Consider the following 16,831-nt stretch of genomic DNA (forward strand, 5'->3'; position numbering starts at 1 on the left):
TACAAATTCTGTGTTGTCTGAAGCGGTTATTATTTGCGTGCCTTTGCTGTTATTTTTGTAAGATTCCCATGTTTGATGATGCGCCAATCCCCAGTTTATTTTCATTTTGGTTCAGAGGTGTTCACATAGCCCTACTGAAGACGTCTAAGAGACAGAAATAGCTGTCTAGGGATGGTGAATATCTTCTGAATCGAAAGGAAACATAAACTGCGTTCACTTTTATCTTTATCTTTACTCAGATTTTGAGTATTGGAACTATTTTTCGGATCTTTTCCTAGACAAGTAAGACGAAATGTGATCGCATATTGTACAATCCTTTTCGCTTCTCTTTTTTCGTCGTCTCTTGGCTTATAAATTGTAAAAGTCAGAGATAAAGGATATTACCAGAAAGCGGTTCCACGAAATGGAAGAGATTTGTGCACTGTTAACAGAGCACAAGTCATACCTACACCCGAGAGGGTAGAAGGTCTAAAGATTATATATATTAATAACGAATTTTGTATCTGGGACCTTTCTTCTTTTCTGCTGTGAACCTTATTTCCTATGTACATTCTTGATCTCGCCACATAAGAGGTCTGATTCAGACGTGGCTCCTCTATGGACTCTATTTTAGTCGACCTTGATCATTGACTCTTGTCTGGCAATTACTCTATTGAGAACTGGTTACGTATATGTATATTTACGTGGGTGGTCCGATAAGTACTTAGTCTTACCGCCCGATGGCGACACTGTTGCAAATGAAATCTACTATCCTGTAACACATGCTCGTAGACTGCCAATGTCAAAATTTCAGCCGAATCGGACCCGTAGTTTTGTTTTGACCGCGTGTAAAAGCGGGCGTGTCCGCGGATTTTCAAAAAATCGAAAAAGAGCAATATCGGTCGGTGATTCTCAATTCTTGTTTTTAGAAGGGAAATCACGTAGCGAAATCAAAGAGCGCTTGGATGCTGTGTACAGTGACTCTTCTTATTCTATGACAACCTTCAAAAATTGGTTTAACGAGTTTCAACGTGGTCGTTTTTGATGATGAGCCACGCCTAGGTGCTCCGAAAATTGATGCCACGGAGGATAACGTGACAAAATCCACGATCTCCTATTGGCAGACCGTCGACTGGAGGTGCGCGAGATAGCTGAGACAGTTGGCATCTCAAAAGTCCGCGTGGGTCATATTCTGCATGAAATTTTGAGCATGAGAAAGCTGCTGGCGCAATAAGTACCGGGTTTTCCCACTCTGGATAACACACGCAACCGTGAGACCAATTCACAGCAGTGTTTGACGTTATTTAAGTGTCATCAGAAGCAGTTTCTACACAGTTTCGTATACGTCGATGAAACATGGATTACCTGGTATACACCAAAGACCAAAGAACAGTCAACAAATTGGACGGCAGCCGACGAAAGTGCTCCGAAAAAGACGAAGGAACTATCGTCCGGAAAGGTGATGGCTACCATTTTCTGGGATTCACAAGGTGTGGTCTACATCGACTACCTGGAGAAAGGCAAAACAGTCACAGGTCACACTACTATGCCAAGCTATTGGTTCGATTTGACGCCGAATTGAGAAGCAAAAGAAGAAAAAAGTGTTCTTCCACCATGACAACGCACCGGCTCATATGGCCGTCGCCATGGTCAAATTGTCGAATTGCGCCCATCCACGGTATTCTCCAGATTTGGCCCCGTGCAACTTCTTTTTGTTTTCAAAGCAACTTGAAAAAGGAACTTGCTCGGCAGAAATTAAGTCGAATGAGAAGGTTATAGCCGCCAGGGCAGCATACTTTACAGACCTCGAGAAAACGTATTTTCTCGGAGCATCGACTCCGACGTATTTTCAAGAACTCAAGAAGTTTGAGCATCGCTGGGTCAAGTGTAAGTGTAGCTAAAAGAAGACTGTGTTGAGAAATAAATGGCCACTTTTTCAAATCGCCAATTTTTGTTTTTTTTTTGTAGGCTAAGTACTTGTCGGACACATTTTCTCTATATGGGTTTACTATTCTGTTATTACCCTTTCTTCCAGTCTTGCATTAAGGTCTCCCATCAATATAATTATTTGCGACTGTTTTACTTATAAAGGAGACTAAGAATTTTTATATATACTCTGGGTTAATTAGTAAAATACAAGTAAAAAGTTATTTACCAGCAATTTCATTGCTGGAATCGAATCTTATGATTGTATATATTAATAATATAGGTATGTAAAGTCCGCAGATAGTGTGCTACTTTTTTTTTATAAACAAAATGGCGCCCGAAAATCGCGTTTTTTTCAATTTTTGCTCTATAACTCCAAAGATTTTAATTTTACACCAAAAACACCCAAATAAAAATTCACCGTAATTAAATTCTGCATATAGGCGTGTTTTTCCCGATTTACTTTGACGAAAATTTTCCCCGGAAAATGCGGGTTTTTCCAACAAAATCTTTAATTTTCAACTAAAATTTTAGATAAGTAATTGTTTATCGATAATTAAATAACTTAGTAGCATAAAAGCTCTTTTCGTATAGATCATAATTCCAGAAGTCGATGGAAATTGAATGAACAGTTTAGCAACAATTGAATTGTTAATTAAAAATTTACGGTCGCTATAATTACCACAATAATTATGACTCATAAGAATAACTATGATTTTTGTATAAAAAGACACTGTACCTATCTAAAGTACTTTATAGAATTGAAATTGGACTATTTAAGCTAATAAGAGTTATAATATACAATAACATAGAGTTCAGTGGAGAGATTCAAGTATAGTCCTGAAAGAATCAGATAGTAAAAAGAGAAAAATCAAAGAAGCGGCTCTAATTATGCTAAATGAAACCAATTGTGTCGCAAATTCCTCGGTAGAATGCAGTAAGATGTGGTTACCCATACTGAAAGAGGAAGTCAATAGAAAGAAAATACCACGATTAGAAAGTCAATAACATATCGAGTTAGTACAAATTTTATATTTTAGTATTACTTATTGTATATCTATGTATTATTAATATTATTTATAATTTAAACATATTAAAGTCAGAATTTGGTATTAGTTTTTTGAAAGTAAATTAAATGTAAGACCAAATACTTACGATGTCGGGATAGTATCCTGAGGTTTTTTTTCTGGTTTTCCCTCGTGATTTACTATGGAATCTCTAACGCGAGAATTTTACTGTCATCGTTGCATTTGATTGTCTTTTTAAAGACAGATCACATGCTATGATTTTTTTGTGACGGATATTCTTGAGTTGGGATTGATTTCATGTAATCGAATGAACTATCTTTTAGTAAAGTCGTCCCAGGAACGCAACTCATAAATATTGGCGATATCATTTTAAAGTCTTCTACTTTAAAATGTATAATATACGTCTGAATTGCCAATATAAATGAGTCAGATTAAATAAATTGTTAGAAGAATTTTTTTACTTAGCAACAGCATTTTTGTTTATTTTAGTAGTATTTTGTATTTTGACAACGAAACCCGATTTGGGCTTCGAAACGTTAATAAAATCATTTTTTTGGTAAAATTGTGGCTTATTTCCCATTAAAAGTAATTTATCAATAATTTAATTGTAGTTAAATATAGTTTTCTTTTCTTATAAATAAATTAATCTATTATAACAAAACAAAAGCAAGTTTGACATTTAATAATGCGTTAGTTATATGGCTCTACTCGAGTTACTTGGGAACAAAAAAAAGAATGAAGAAAATTGCTCCATGGGAAGCCGAGAAAATGCATTTTTTAAACGTATACCGATTTTGAACTTTGAGATTACATTTTCTCCAACCTAATTTTTGATTGAAATTTTGCTACTTTTGGCAATTCTCACTCGTAATATCGATAGTTTTTATTATAATAATATATGTTATAAGTATTTTAAAGATATGAAAATTGGTGTGGAGAAAGAGGACAAAACTAAAAAGATGATGACTTTGCCGTAAATGCCGGTCAACTTTGACCGGTTGTATCTCAGGAACCACTTATCAGAATTAAACGTTTTTTCTTTTAGAAGAAGCATCCTGCCACTTTTTTTCCAATACCGTTTTCATGATTTAATTTAATTGAATATTTCCCGAGATATTCTAATTGTTTATAAGCCAAACAATTGTTTATAATTTTAAAATATTACTGAGGCCGCTTAAATAGTCCAATTTCAATTCTATAAAGTACATAGATAGGTACAGTGTCTTTTTATACAAAAATCATAGTTATTCTTATGTGTCATAATTATTGTGGTTATTATAGCGACCGTAAATTTTTAATTAACAATTTAATTGTTGCTAAACTGTTCATTCAATTTCCATCGACTTCTGGAATTATTATGATCTATACGAAAAGAGCTTTTATGCTACCAAGTTATTTAATTATTAAAAAACAATTACTTATCTAAAATTTTAGTTTAAAATTAAAGATTTTGTTGGAAAAACCCGCATTTTCCGGGGAACATTTTCGTCAAAGTAGATCTGGAAAAACACGCCTCTATGCAGAATTTAATTACGGTGAATTTTTATTTGGGTGTTTTTGGTGTAAAATTAAAATCTTTGGAGGTATAGAGCAAAAATTGAAAAAAACGCGTTTTTCGGGCGCCATTTTGTTTATAAAAAAAGTAGCACACTATCTGCGGACTTTGCATACCTGTATTATTAATATATACAATCATAAGATTCGTTTCCAGCAATAAAATTGCTGGTAATTATTTTTTCCCAAAAATGGCCTATTCTCCGATAATCTGTTCAGACTAATAGGAAAACAGTTTTAACAAGCTTATGAAGAAAAATAAAAATATAAAAATGAATAAAGAATTACATTGAAGAATGAAGAACATACGATATGTGGGATACAATATTTCCAAAAATTATCCGTTAAACAGAGGAAAATGCTAATGCAGTGGTGATCATAATTTACAATGTAATAAAATCAATTATGCCATTTAATTATCTCAGAATACCTTACGACTCGTATTGATCAAGAGACGTTGCAAAGTTAGGCATGAAAAGAAAATGAAAACGTTTTAAACAAAAATGGACTTCAACTTTTTATATATTTCATTTGTATCAGTTATTGAACGTTTTCATTGTACGTATTAAACCTCTCACACAATTCAAAACTAGTAAATTTAGAAATTAAAATGTAAAGAATCATTTAAAACTAAATTTTAAAGTATATTTAGTCTTACCTGATGGAGGATGCTTTAAATACTCTTCCAACTCAGCTTTACTGGGAGTTACATATGGAGTAATTGACGTAACCATTACGGTAGAGAGTTGTTGTTTTGGCATCGGTTGGTTTAGGAAGTTCGCCAGATCAGATGCAGGAATTTTTCTGCTGATGCCTGTAACTCCTTTTTCTTGTACCACTATTCTCACTTCCGTCTGATTGGCAGACAGAGCTCGTATTTGGTTAATTTCAACTATCAAGTTTGGTTTATTTCCCAAGATTCCGCTTATGCCATTTTTAAGGACTTCTGCTTGTGTTCTAAAATTAAACGCTTTATTATTGCATGAATGATTTAATCGAAAACAGCGCATTGATAAATAACTCATAAAATAAGGTTTACTAAAGAAGGAAATTCATTTTAATGTAGACGACTTTTCATATATTAGCCAATATTAGCTTGCTCAATTCTTCTTCTTCTTTTTGTAGAGACATGACTCTGTTTTTTCAATGTGCATCTATAGTCCGTCCCACCTTGTCTTTACAGTATAGGGAACATAGGCAAAGCCGTCCTTATGAGAGTTTTTAACGCGGAAATACCGATTTTATCAAAAATAATTTGCAATCGAACATTAGAGAGATTAATTAAAACTGATTTAGAACGGCAATCTACAATTTTAGGATTCATATGCGTAATAACTATAGTAGGTATATCAAATAAACTTAAACGCATACGAATCCTAAAATTGTAGATTGTCTTTCTAAAACGGTTTTAATTTTATCTCTCTAATGTTCGATAACAAATTCTTTTTGATAAAATCGGCATCAACGCGCTAAAAACTCTCATAAGGACGGCATTGTATATGTTCCCTACACTGTAAAGTCAAGGTGGGACGGACATAGTAAGTTGTCGTTCCATCGTTTTCGTGGTCTTCCCACTGATCGTCTTCCTATTGGGGAACCGTCTCTCGCTGTCCTGACTACCCTATTTGTTGTCATTCGGCTTATGTGGTCATTTCATTCTATTCTTCTGTTTCTTATCCAGTTAGTAATCTTATCCACCTTGTATCTCCGTCGTATATCCGTACGTCTAGCTCTGTACCATAAAGTCTTACCATCGATTTTTCGAAGGGTTTTCATCTCCGCTGTTTCGAGCAATCTTTTTGTCCTCTCTGTGCCGGGTCGTGTTTCTGCCGCGTATGTCATTATTGGTCTGATGACTGTTTTGTAAATTCTGCCTTTCATTTCTTCTCCGATATTTTTATTTCCCCATATTGTGCCATTCAGGCAACCTGCTGCGGCTCTTTGCTCTATTCATTTGATCTTCCATTTCTGTTTCGAGCTTTCGGTAGCTAGATCGTGTGATGCCTAGGTATTTAAACTCCATCACTTGTTCTATTATCTGACCTTCCAGCTCCAATTTACATCTTATTGGATCTGCTGTTATAACCATGCATTTTTTTTGGGGGGAAATTAACATGTTAAATTTTCTGGCGGTTATGTTAAAATGGTGCCGCATACGTTGTAAATCATCTTCACTTTGAGAAATTAGTATTGCATCGTCTGCATAGCAGATTATGCAACAGAGAAGTTGTTTTTCTCCCATTTGGTGTCCTTTTACTTTTTTTATTATTTCGTCCATGATCAGGTTGAACAATAAAGGACTCAAGCTCAAGGTCAAGCACAAGCTTGTTCGATTGAAACATATATTTGGTCAGGTTAGCCGTGGAAACAATTGTCACTCAACTGACGTTCCGAAATGTTAGTTATGTTTGTACACGTCACACTGATCAGTTCCTATCATTTGTATTTACTACTATTTTAAGTATAGTAACCACAAAATGGCGCTTGTTGTTAACAATCCGTCCAAATATAATCAGCATGCGGCCATACCAATTTCAAGGTCATACCTTCTGCGGGCAAGGTCATGAAGGAACCTTGCTCATGTAGTTTTCGGAACCTAGAGTGCATATTAATGAAAACATTTATAGTGAAACTTTAAACAAGGTTTATCAACCAATATGACCAAAACCTCCAGAAAAGCTTGTCATTCTTCTGCACGACAATGCTCTGCTTTATGTCGCCGATAAAGTGAAAAAATCTACACCAAAAGAAGTAGAGGGTATTAGAGTATCTACACTATCCACTGAAAATGGCGTTAAAAAGGAATCGTTTTCAGATGGACGAAGAAATACAAAATGACCGACAGCCACAAAAATCCTTTAAACAGGGTATGCATCGGTTGGTGGAACAATTAAATATGTGTCTTAAATATCGTAGTAATTATTTGTAGATATATTTACGAATACATTTTTTCTGGATCAAAGATACGTTTCAATAATAATTGAACAAGCCTAGTAAACTATAATTCAAAAAAATTAGGAATGCACGTCATAGATTTAATGACATCGTAACCCACCGGTACAAACTTGACTGCAAACAAATTCAACAATTTTTTCCTCATATATTAGATTTTCGCTAACGTCAAGTTTGGCAGGACAGCGCTGTTGCCAATTAAAAAACATATAGCATATAAGGTTATGTACGATGTTTGTTTAATTTTTTTCTTCTTCTTTTATGGCCTTTGTGAGCTGTGTCCATACAACAAGACCAATCAAGGATCGGGCAGGGAAAGTGAAGTTGGTGAAAAAATAAACTTTTGTTAAAATATAAACTAAATAAATAAAATATAATTTGAAAACAATAATTTCACATTATATTTAACCTCCAATATTATGTCAGTTGCCATCTACCATCTGACCAAATATAATAATGAGGTCATATTATGTAATAGTCACTAGTTCTAGCCCATAAAATGCTCGCTGTAATAGAAATGACATGTCAAAAAAATCTGATTATTCCCTATATATTTTTTTCAAATTTAGAATATGGCAACAAGAGGAAAATTACGTGTATTCCTTACTTCTAGTTTGACTTCTAGTTATTTATAATAACTACGAGACCTAACAACATATATATTGCGTTTATCAATCTTATAAACAATTTTAAAATTAACGAAAATTAAAAAAATACTAGATCCTTTGCAAAAGGTATATTTCAAAGTCCCTAAATAAGAGGTTACATCACATAACAGAACGTTTCCGAATTAAAAATCCATCACCAGTGTTAAAAACGTCAATAGTGTGCATGCCTGAGCCACCAGAATGTTTTGGGTAAAGTAAAAACCCTTTAAATGTTGAAAAGTATTATAATTTACTACATATTGTTGATAAAATTTTGTGATGTTGCAAATATTCCTGGATATTACTCAGGGCAACACAGGACTCTTCCCACGTGGTTGAAATGTAAGGAGGATTGAAACCTCACATATTGGAGTTGAAAGGCAACTGAACAAAATTTCAACTTGTGTCAGAAAATATTGGGAGAAAAACATACTTGAAATCCAAATTGTTTATTTCTATAAAGCCACATTTAGTACTATCTTTTCCTGTTGATATACAATGGGTGAGCATTGTTCAATGTATGATACTGGGTAATATACATGAGTGCTGTAAGCGGGGTTTATTCTTAACCCTGGCCAATACATTATCATAACATGCATCTTATTCCCCAGACCTGGTTCTATTGGACTTCCATCTGTTTTCAAAACTGAAAACCTTCGTTCTAGTCAGCAATTCTCATCTATACAAGAAGCCATTGTATCTGAAGATGAATATTTTGCGCATCCGAAGGAAATATTCTTGTAAAAAAGAGGAAAGTTGATATGATACAGAAGAAAGAGGAAATAGAAAATTTTGGAACACAATTATGAAGTATGTGTTTAATCTCATCAATTAAATATTGCCTCGTGTAAGAATGTTAATTTTCTCAATATTATTATTGCATGTGTAACCTTACGTTGACTTGTTTGCAAAATGCTGATGCTTTAAGCTGTGGCAATTATTTGTTTAATCATGTTTGTAATAAAGCTTGAAGCGTGGAGCTTGACCTCGTAATTCATTCATAAAAGCACTTAACAGGTGAGAGTAGGGAAGTAAAAAGTAGACCCAAGGTCCTAACGCTACAACTTAGTAAACTCAGGGTTAGTGTCAATAAGATCAGGGGTCGGCAACATGCGGCCCGCGGGCCGCATGCGGCCCTTTGAAACTTTTTGTGCGGCCCGTCAATGCACTAATGTAATTTTAGGAAAAATCAACAAACTTATGAAAAATAATAAATTAAAGACAGAAAGATAACAGACGCTTAAGGACAACAGTTGCATGGACCGAAATTCACTAAAATATAAGGAACTTAATAAGACAATAAAAAAAGGATAAGACAAGACATCAGGGACTAAAATACCGAACAAATCGAAAATATTATAGGGAAAATCAAGAGTACGAAAGTGTTAAAAACTCTAAATAGGAAAGACCGACAACAAATACACCTGGTAACAGATATAAATGAAATCACTATAAATGACAAAAATAATTTAATAAATATTATTGAATATTACTATTTACACAGAATTATACTCGTTCAACATAGAAAAACCAGAAAACCGCGGTATGGAAATATAAATGTAAAATCTGAACACCAAAATTACTAACGAGGACGTTATAAATGCCTTAAAATAGATGAAAGATGAATATAGATTAAGATCAACACAGAGGTCCATCGAACAAGCTAGCTATGTTAGGATTAAGCTGAAAGGACATACACTAGGGTGACCAAACGTCCCGAAAAAAACGGGATTTTCCCGTTTTTTAACGATTTGTCCCGGTGTCCCGAAAAAGTCTCTCGGGACGCCTAAATGTCCCGTATTTGCGATAGGTTGATTTTATGTATCTGACTTTTTGTCTCTTATTTTTTTCTTCAATTTCAATTGTTTCTTCAATTTCGGCATTTGTTTTCATTATTATTTCTCCCTCTCTTATTATATTGTGGTCCAGTATTGTTCTCATTATTGTTCGTTCAAATTTCGGAATGCTATGTTCCTCTTTCTTATTAATCGTCGTTGTTTCCATCCCATATGTATCAACAGGTCTTATTAAGGTATTATATTGGTTCATATTATACTTGTCTTGTTTCTCAACAGATTTCTAATCATTCCATATGTTTTTCTGCCTTTCAGAATTCTTTGTAGCTAAAGGTGGATACAAGTTTGTCCTCCTTATGATTACTTTCAATATCAGATTAAATAATAGTGTCGGGGAGACAGAGTCACCTTATTTCACTCATTTATTTACATTTATCTCCTTAGAAGTTGTTCGTTGAAACTGATCCTTGCTTCGGTGTTCTTTAGGCTTACTGTTAGCATAATTTGTCTTAATATTTCTGGGATTCCAACATTCTCTAGCTCTTCCATCATTTTCTTCCGATTGATTATATCAAAAGCGCTTTTCTTCTCTAGATTCTGAGCGTTTCAAGACTCTAGAAGCGTATTCTCTAGATTTCTGAATTATTATTTGTTTCACTGTATGTGTGAAATTAATCATCGACCTCCTTGGTCTGAATCCATTCTGGTATTCTCCTAATATTCGTTCAGCGCATTATTTAAGTCTCATGTTTAGTATGTTTGCTAGAGTGTTATATGTGGTGTTATATACATTACTTATGTTCTTACTGTTATTACTTTATATGTAAAGTTATTGCTCTTTAATTCTCGCACTCCTCCCGATCTCTTTTTTTTTTTCATATACATATTATAGGTACTCAATCGTCTGGTAGTCAGTTTTGTCCCTAATTTGTTGTATTAGTTGGTTTATTTATACTAATAATACTGTAATTCCACTGATTTTTCATCTTCTCCTGCTGCTTTTCCGTTTCCTAGGTTTTTAATATTTGTTTTTGTACTTCTTCTGCTGTGAAAATTTCGACTTCGTCGTTATCTTCTACGGTTTTATTTCTTCATCGCAGTGTGTTTCCTTCTTCATAGTGAATAGTTCGTAATATTCTTCCCATATTTTGCTGATCTGTTTCTCTTCAAATACGGTATCTCCTTTTTGGTTTTTTAGTCCTCTTGTTTTGCTTGATTTAATGCTGGGCTTATTTTTGTTGCTCTGACTTTTTTGTAAAATTGCTTTATTTGCTGTTCAGTTAACAACTGTTTTGTTCTGACGGATTGTTGATCCATGATATTCTGGCTGAGTTTTTTAGTTTGTTTCGCAGTCTTGATCGTACGTAAATTACATATTCAAAGGTAAATTGAAAAGGATTTGTAGGCCCCAAATTAGCTAAAAGACCATGTTTCATCCTGCCTGTTTGGATATCGCCCCAAACCCTCCTTGGCAGTGGCGTACCCGGAGAGGGGACTTGGGGGTTAAACCCCCTTTCCCCAGGGCATATGAAAAATATATAAAAAAAGTAGGAAAATGTAACTTGTCTTTCACAAACAATACAAAAAAATAAGCCAACCCCCCTCCCCAGAGAAAAATTCTACGCTACTGCTCCTTGGATGTGTCCCGTTTTTTCAAGTTTATGATCTGGTCACCCTAACATAAACGAAAATAAGGACGTGTTACGCAGGACGAAGGTGGAAGAGGCAATTGGAAAAATTGCGCAAATAAAATGGAACTGGCCATGACAAAGCAATGAAATGTGGACGCGAAACATTATACATTGGAGACCACACGAGCCCGGTCATATTAAAGCAAAACCACAAAAACGATGGCTAGACGACGTCAAAGCAAAAATGGGCAGATACTGGCACTAAATAGCACAAAACATAGAGAAGTGAAGAACTCATGGGGAGACCTTTGTCCAGGGATGGATGCAAACAGACTGAAGAAGAAGACAACTATTTAAGCTACATTTAAATATGCGGCCCGCATAAAAAATTTTATTTTGAACATGGCCCGCCATCCGAAAAAGGTTGCCGACTCCTGAATAAGATGGTCATTACTGGGATTGGTGGTTTAACTAACATCCAGAACTAACTGCATAAAGATCCTGTTTACCATGAAAAATCTTAACGACCATGCAAAAGAAGAAAAAATAGTAAAATAAACAGTGTCCAGCATTTAAGATGAAGACAGCACTATATTTCAGCTATAAAAATAAATACAGATTTGAAGTTTTACACAATCACACAGGTTGAATGTTCCCTTTTTTAAGATACTCAATTGAAATTTAAATTTTAACCGCAGCCTACTGCGACTACAAACAGGGCAAATTTTCGATATTTTGCTTGGATTTAGAGATGTCGGAAAGTTATTAGAAAAAGTTGTTCCAAATATTATTCTAACCGCACATAGCAAATTTCATGACAAAATTCACACTTTCCGTTGATTCATTATTTGTAGTAAGGGACCTAAAACCTAAAATTGGCTGTCCCGAAATTCATCTCATGAAAAAAACTAAAAGAGCGAATTTTGTCATGAAATTTGGTACGTGGGGTTAGAATAACACTTAGAATAACTTTTTCAAATGACTTTTCCGATATCTCTTTCGCGAAGCAAAACATCGAAAATTTACCGTTTGTGGAGTCACAGTAGGCTGCGTTTAAAATTTAAATTTCAGTTGACTATCTTAAAAAATGTGAACATTCAACCTGTCTGTGCAAAACTTCAAATCTGTATTTATTTTGATAGCGGAAATAGGAATTACTTCATCTTAAAAATTTGGGACCAATGCTTTTTAAAGGCATTCATTTTTTTTAGAATCCTGAGTAATTTTAAACACAGTATGAAAGATTACATTATTACCGAGGGTCAAAAGTCCCTTAGAATAAACAAAAAGCTTCTTTGAATGAGATATTTGAAATTATTAAAAATCACACTAAATTGTCTCTTCTTGTTCACACTGTAACTTATTAAAATAAACATTATAGAAGTTTTTAGGGACTTTTGGTCTTCGGTAATAATGCAATCTTTCATTGTGCGTTTAAATTTTTCAAAAATACATGTTAGTTTTTTCAGGATTCGAAAAAAAATGGATGCATTTAAAAAGCACTTGCCCGAAATTTTGCGCCTACGCTCTTAAATGCACGCACACTTAAAGACACACTGAATAAAAAATGAATAATGCAAATTTTGAGAAAAAATCTGGAGTAAGTACACGAAATTCTAAATCTGTTGCGCAAAACAGAAAAAAAAAATAAAACCGACGATTAGACGACAGAACCAGAAAATATTAAAAGAAACTAGGCTCTGTTTGGCTACAAATCTATAAATAATGGTTTGACAACATAAAAAAGAATGTGTGTGTACTTTGTACGCACGTAAGAAGATATACTTCTATTATTATGATTTCAACGAAATTAATATAGTTAACAGGTTATTTGTATTTTATTTAAATATTAAACTAATTTTAATACTTACTACTTTCCAAAAATTTTAATTAAAACAATACGAAAAATTAAAAAAATAAAAGAATAAAACACACGCAAACCCATTGAAACATGAAACCAAAGAAATTATTTCTGAACAATTGTTGAGAAAATTTTAATTAAATACGTATTTTCTAAAAAAAATATATAATAAATATACTAACAATCATAAAATGTATACAAAAAAATAAAAATTTGAATTGGGAATTGAACCTGCGTCTATCAGGTTTAGATTATTTTGAACTCACCCACGCAGAATTTAACTACCAAGACATGTGAATGAAGTGGAAAGATATACCTAGCAACTAAACGTTTTAAAAATTTTTGACTGTTGCTTATTCTGTTAGTTTAATCAAATAAGTTTGATTCTTGTGGAAATAAAATACGACAAAATGTAGACTAAAAAAGCAATATATTAGATGGAGATTTCTGTTGGTAATCAAACTATGTAAATCAAAGCATTATCTACTAGCTAGGTAGGTACATTTTCCAAATAGGTATTTACTTAATTTGTAATTTTTTATTACAATACTGAAACATTTACAATAAGGTACGTACCTGTTGCTTTTAAAAACTATTTAAAAAGTCACTACAATTATGAACTTGCTTTTTGTCACTGTCCTCACAACAATAAAAACTAATACACAACATTTTGTTTATCCAGAATCTCCATTTGAACAATTATTGACAGATGATTTTAACACCCAATCAGATCCCTCATAACGTTTCATACCATACTGTCGGTGTGCGCATGCGTCCAGCAAAATAAAAAATTTACCCTTGTGCCTAAAGAAGTATAACTTCAAAAATTACAAAGACTTACTTCATCTCGTCGATTTTCTTGTTAAAAACCAATTTGACAATCCCATCGGTATTATCATGCTCTGGAATGACATTATAACCCATCGCTTTGAATCTGTAAAACGGATTTTGACTATCGTATTCAATGGGCGGCATTTGGCCGTTGTAGTAGCCCTTCCCCGTTCCCCAACAAGCTTGTAGCATGTTCCATTTTTTAAGAATGTCGTCCCTTTCGTCATTAAAAACATTAATTGAATACACAGAAGCCAGAACTTGTTGATTCTTCGTAGGGGGAACTTGCTGTTGAGGTGCTAAAAAAATGAAATATTTCAGTTCCTTAGAGTTAATAAATTAACGAGCCAAACAGCATTAATTGATGTGGTGATATCTAACAACAATAATCTATGTACTAACTACACTAAAAAGATCGCCAAGTACAGAGATCTGGAAATTCAAATACGAAGACAATGATGGAGAATGCGAAGTACCCAGACAATGACTATTATTTTCTCTACTACTAGAGTCATTCCGAAGAACCTCCTAGAAAACATTAAAAAGCTGGGTCTCAATAAACATTCTATGAGACCATGCAGAAAGCTGTGCTACTCTCGACGTCCAGATGTATACGAAAATTTTTGGGAGATACTCCAGCATACCAAGTCACCTAGGGCTCGATAACATGGAAAGACTCCCCCTAGAGCTCAATCCTTTTGATACCGCAGGTATCTGGGAAGAGTGAATTTTCCCCTTAGAGGGAGTGAGAGCCGTATGGCTGAATCTGGTTCAAAGTAACATTTAATAAAAGATAATTAGGATTCCACAAGGAAACCAAAGTTTCAGAGCGTTTAACACATTGAACACCACGTGAGTTGTATTTAACTCACGCCTTGGTTGGCCCAGGCGCTCAGTGAGTTAAATATAATTCACATTAACATTGAGATTCGGCACGTGGAGCCTGACGGCACAAACAAAAAATTTTAGTGTGGCGGTTAATGTGTTAAAAACTAGTGAAATTAGTGTATCCACCACCACAGAAAGAACCCAGTACCTTCTGATCTCTCACATATACTGGCAAGAAAACAACAAAAATAGCCAGATACATAAAAAAGAAAGGAATAACACCAGCCTTCAGAACTAACAACAACTTAAGTAAATATATTAAGAACAATAAAAGCCGAAAGGGAAAGCAACTACAGAGTGGTGTGTACAAACTAACTTGTGGTGACTGTCCGAAAACTTACATCGGTCAAACTGGCAGAACCTTTGACAAACGGATAGCAGAACACAAAAGGGCTTTCAACAATCGAAAAACAGACACTTCTAAATACGCACTTCACCTTCTAGATCGTAATCATTCTTTCAATGAAGAGTTTCAAATTCTGCATATCCAAAATAAAGGCCTTAAGCTATCTTTTTTAGAATCTATGGAAATTAATAAATTGAAAAATACAGATATAATTCTGAATGAACAACTCGAGACAAACAGATCCCCACTCCTCAACCTCTTCAGTTAAAGACTTAAAAAGGCAAACACATTGTAAACTATATCACTTGAGAAAGGCACTCTGCCGAAACAGCTGTAGTCACTTAGTTGTAATAAATTTTGTGGAAGTATAGAAAACAAACGTTTTCAGTGTTTTATTATTAGATGTTAAAAACTAGTTTGATAAATTATATTATTGAATTGCACATTATTCTTACCAGCCTGTTGAACAGCAGGTTTACCGAAAAATGACCCTTGAGTTGCTTGTTGTCCAAAGCCTCCAAAAGTCGAAGTTGTGCCTCCAAAACCTCCAAACCCCCCCGTGGTTGTTGTGGATCCAAAACCAGTTCCAAACAGGGAAGGCGCTGCTGTAGTTGTTGTAGAACCAAACAAACCGGTTCCAGTTCCAAAACCACTGGTTCCTGTAGTTCCAGTGCCGAATAAGCTAGGAGCTGCTGCAGTTGACTGTTGACCAAATAATGAAGGTGTTGTTGTTGAACCAAAGAGGCTAGGAGTAGTTGCAGTGCTCCCTACAATAAATGGTTAATTACATTATGGTTAACTAAAAATAATCTGTATTTTGTTCATTATACTATGGCCTTAGTATATAATAATAGAGAACATATCAGAATAATTATTATACAGAATAATAGAGATTAAATAAGAAAAAAAAATACAAAAACAAAAGAAGACTTTCTCATGCTTTTTATATAGTAAATACTTACCGAATAACCCGGTAGATTGAGTAGTGGTGGTACCACCAAACAATCCTCCTCCAGTACTACTAGAGAACAAACTAGGCGCAGACGTGGTAGCTCCAAAAAGACTTGGCGTTGAAGTAGTAGCAGCTCCAAATAAACTTGGTTGCGCTTGTTGAGTCCCAAATCCCGCACCAAAAGTCGGAGCTACCGAAGCAGTAGGCGCACCAAAACTCGTTCCAAAAGCGGACGGCGCGGAAGAGGCAGCTGCGGCTCCAAAGGTGCTGGTACCAAATGCAGAAGGCGCTGATGCCGGCGTTCCGAATGCGGTACCAAATCCAGTTGGTGGTTGGGCACTCGGTTGGGCACCAAAAGGGGAGCCGAAGCCAGCAAATCCCGTCGACGCTGTTGTAGCGGGAGTTGCACCAAATGTAGTACCAAATCCAGTCACTGCAAA

General features: G+C 34.6%; 2 protein-coding genes across 3 annotated transcripts in view; one reads left to right on the forward strand and one right to left on the reverse strand.

Moving 5' to 3' along the window:
* The window catches only part of LOC114334782 (probable nucleoporin Nup54), a 227,497-nt gene that overhangs the window by 40,231 nt on the left and 170,435 nt on the right, over positions 1 to 16,831 (reverse strand). For both annotated transcript variants that reach the window (XM_050652789.1, XM_050652790.1), the window contains exons 2-5: positions 16,402 to 16,824; positions 15,895 to 16,206; positions 14,216 to 14,504; positions 5,146 to 5,444 (exon numbers count right to left, since the gene is read on the reverse strand). In XM_050652789.1, coding sequence (XP_050508746.1) covers positions 5,146 to 5,444; positions 14,216 to 14,504; positions 15,895 to 16,206; positions 16,402 to 16,824 — 1,323 coding nt within the window. The remainder of the gene's footprint in view (positions 1 to 5,145; positions 5,445 to 14,215; positions 14,505 to 15,894; positions 16,207 to 16,401; positions 16,825 to 16,831) is intronic.
* The window catches only part of LOC114334781 (uncharacterized), a 106,656-nt gene that overhangs the window by 26,369 nt on the left and 63,456 nt on the right, over positions 1 to 16,831 (forward strand). The window lies entirely within an intron of this gene.

Source organism: Diabrotica virgifera, chromosome 6 (assembly GCF_917563875.1).
Source record: "Diabrotica virgifera virgifera chromosome 6, PGI_DIABVI_V3a".
NCBI lineage: Eukaryota > Metazoa > Arthropoda > Insecta > Coleoptera > Chrysomelidae > Diabrotica > Diabrotica virgifera.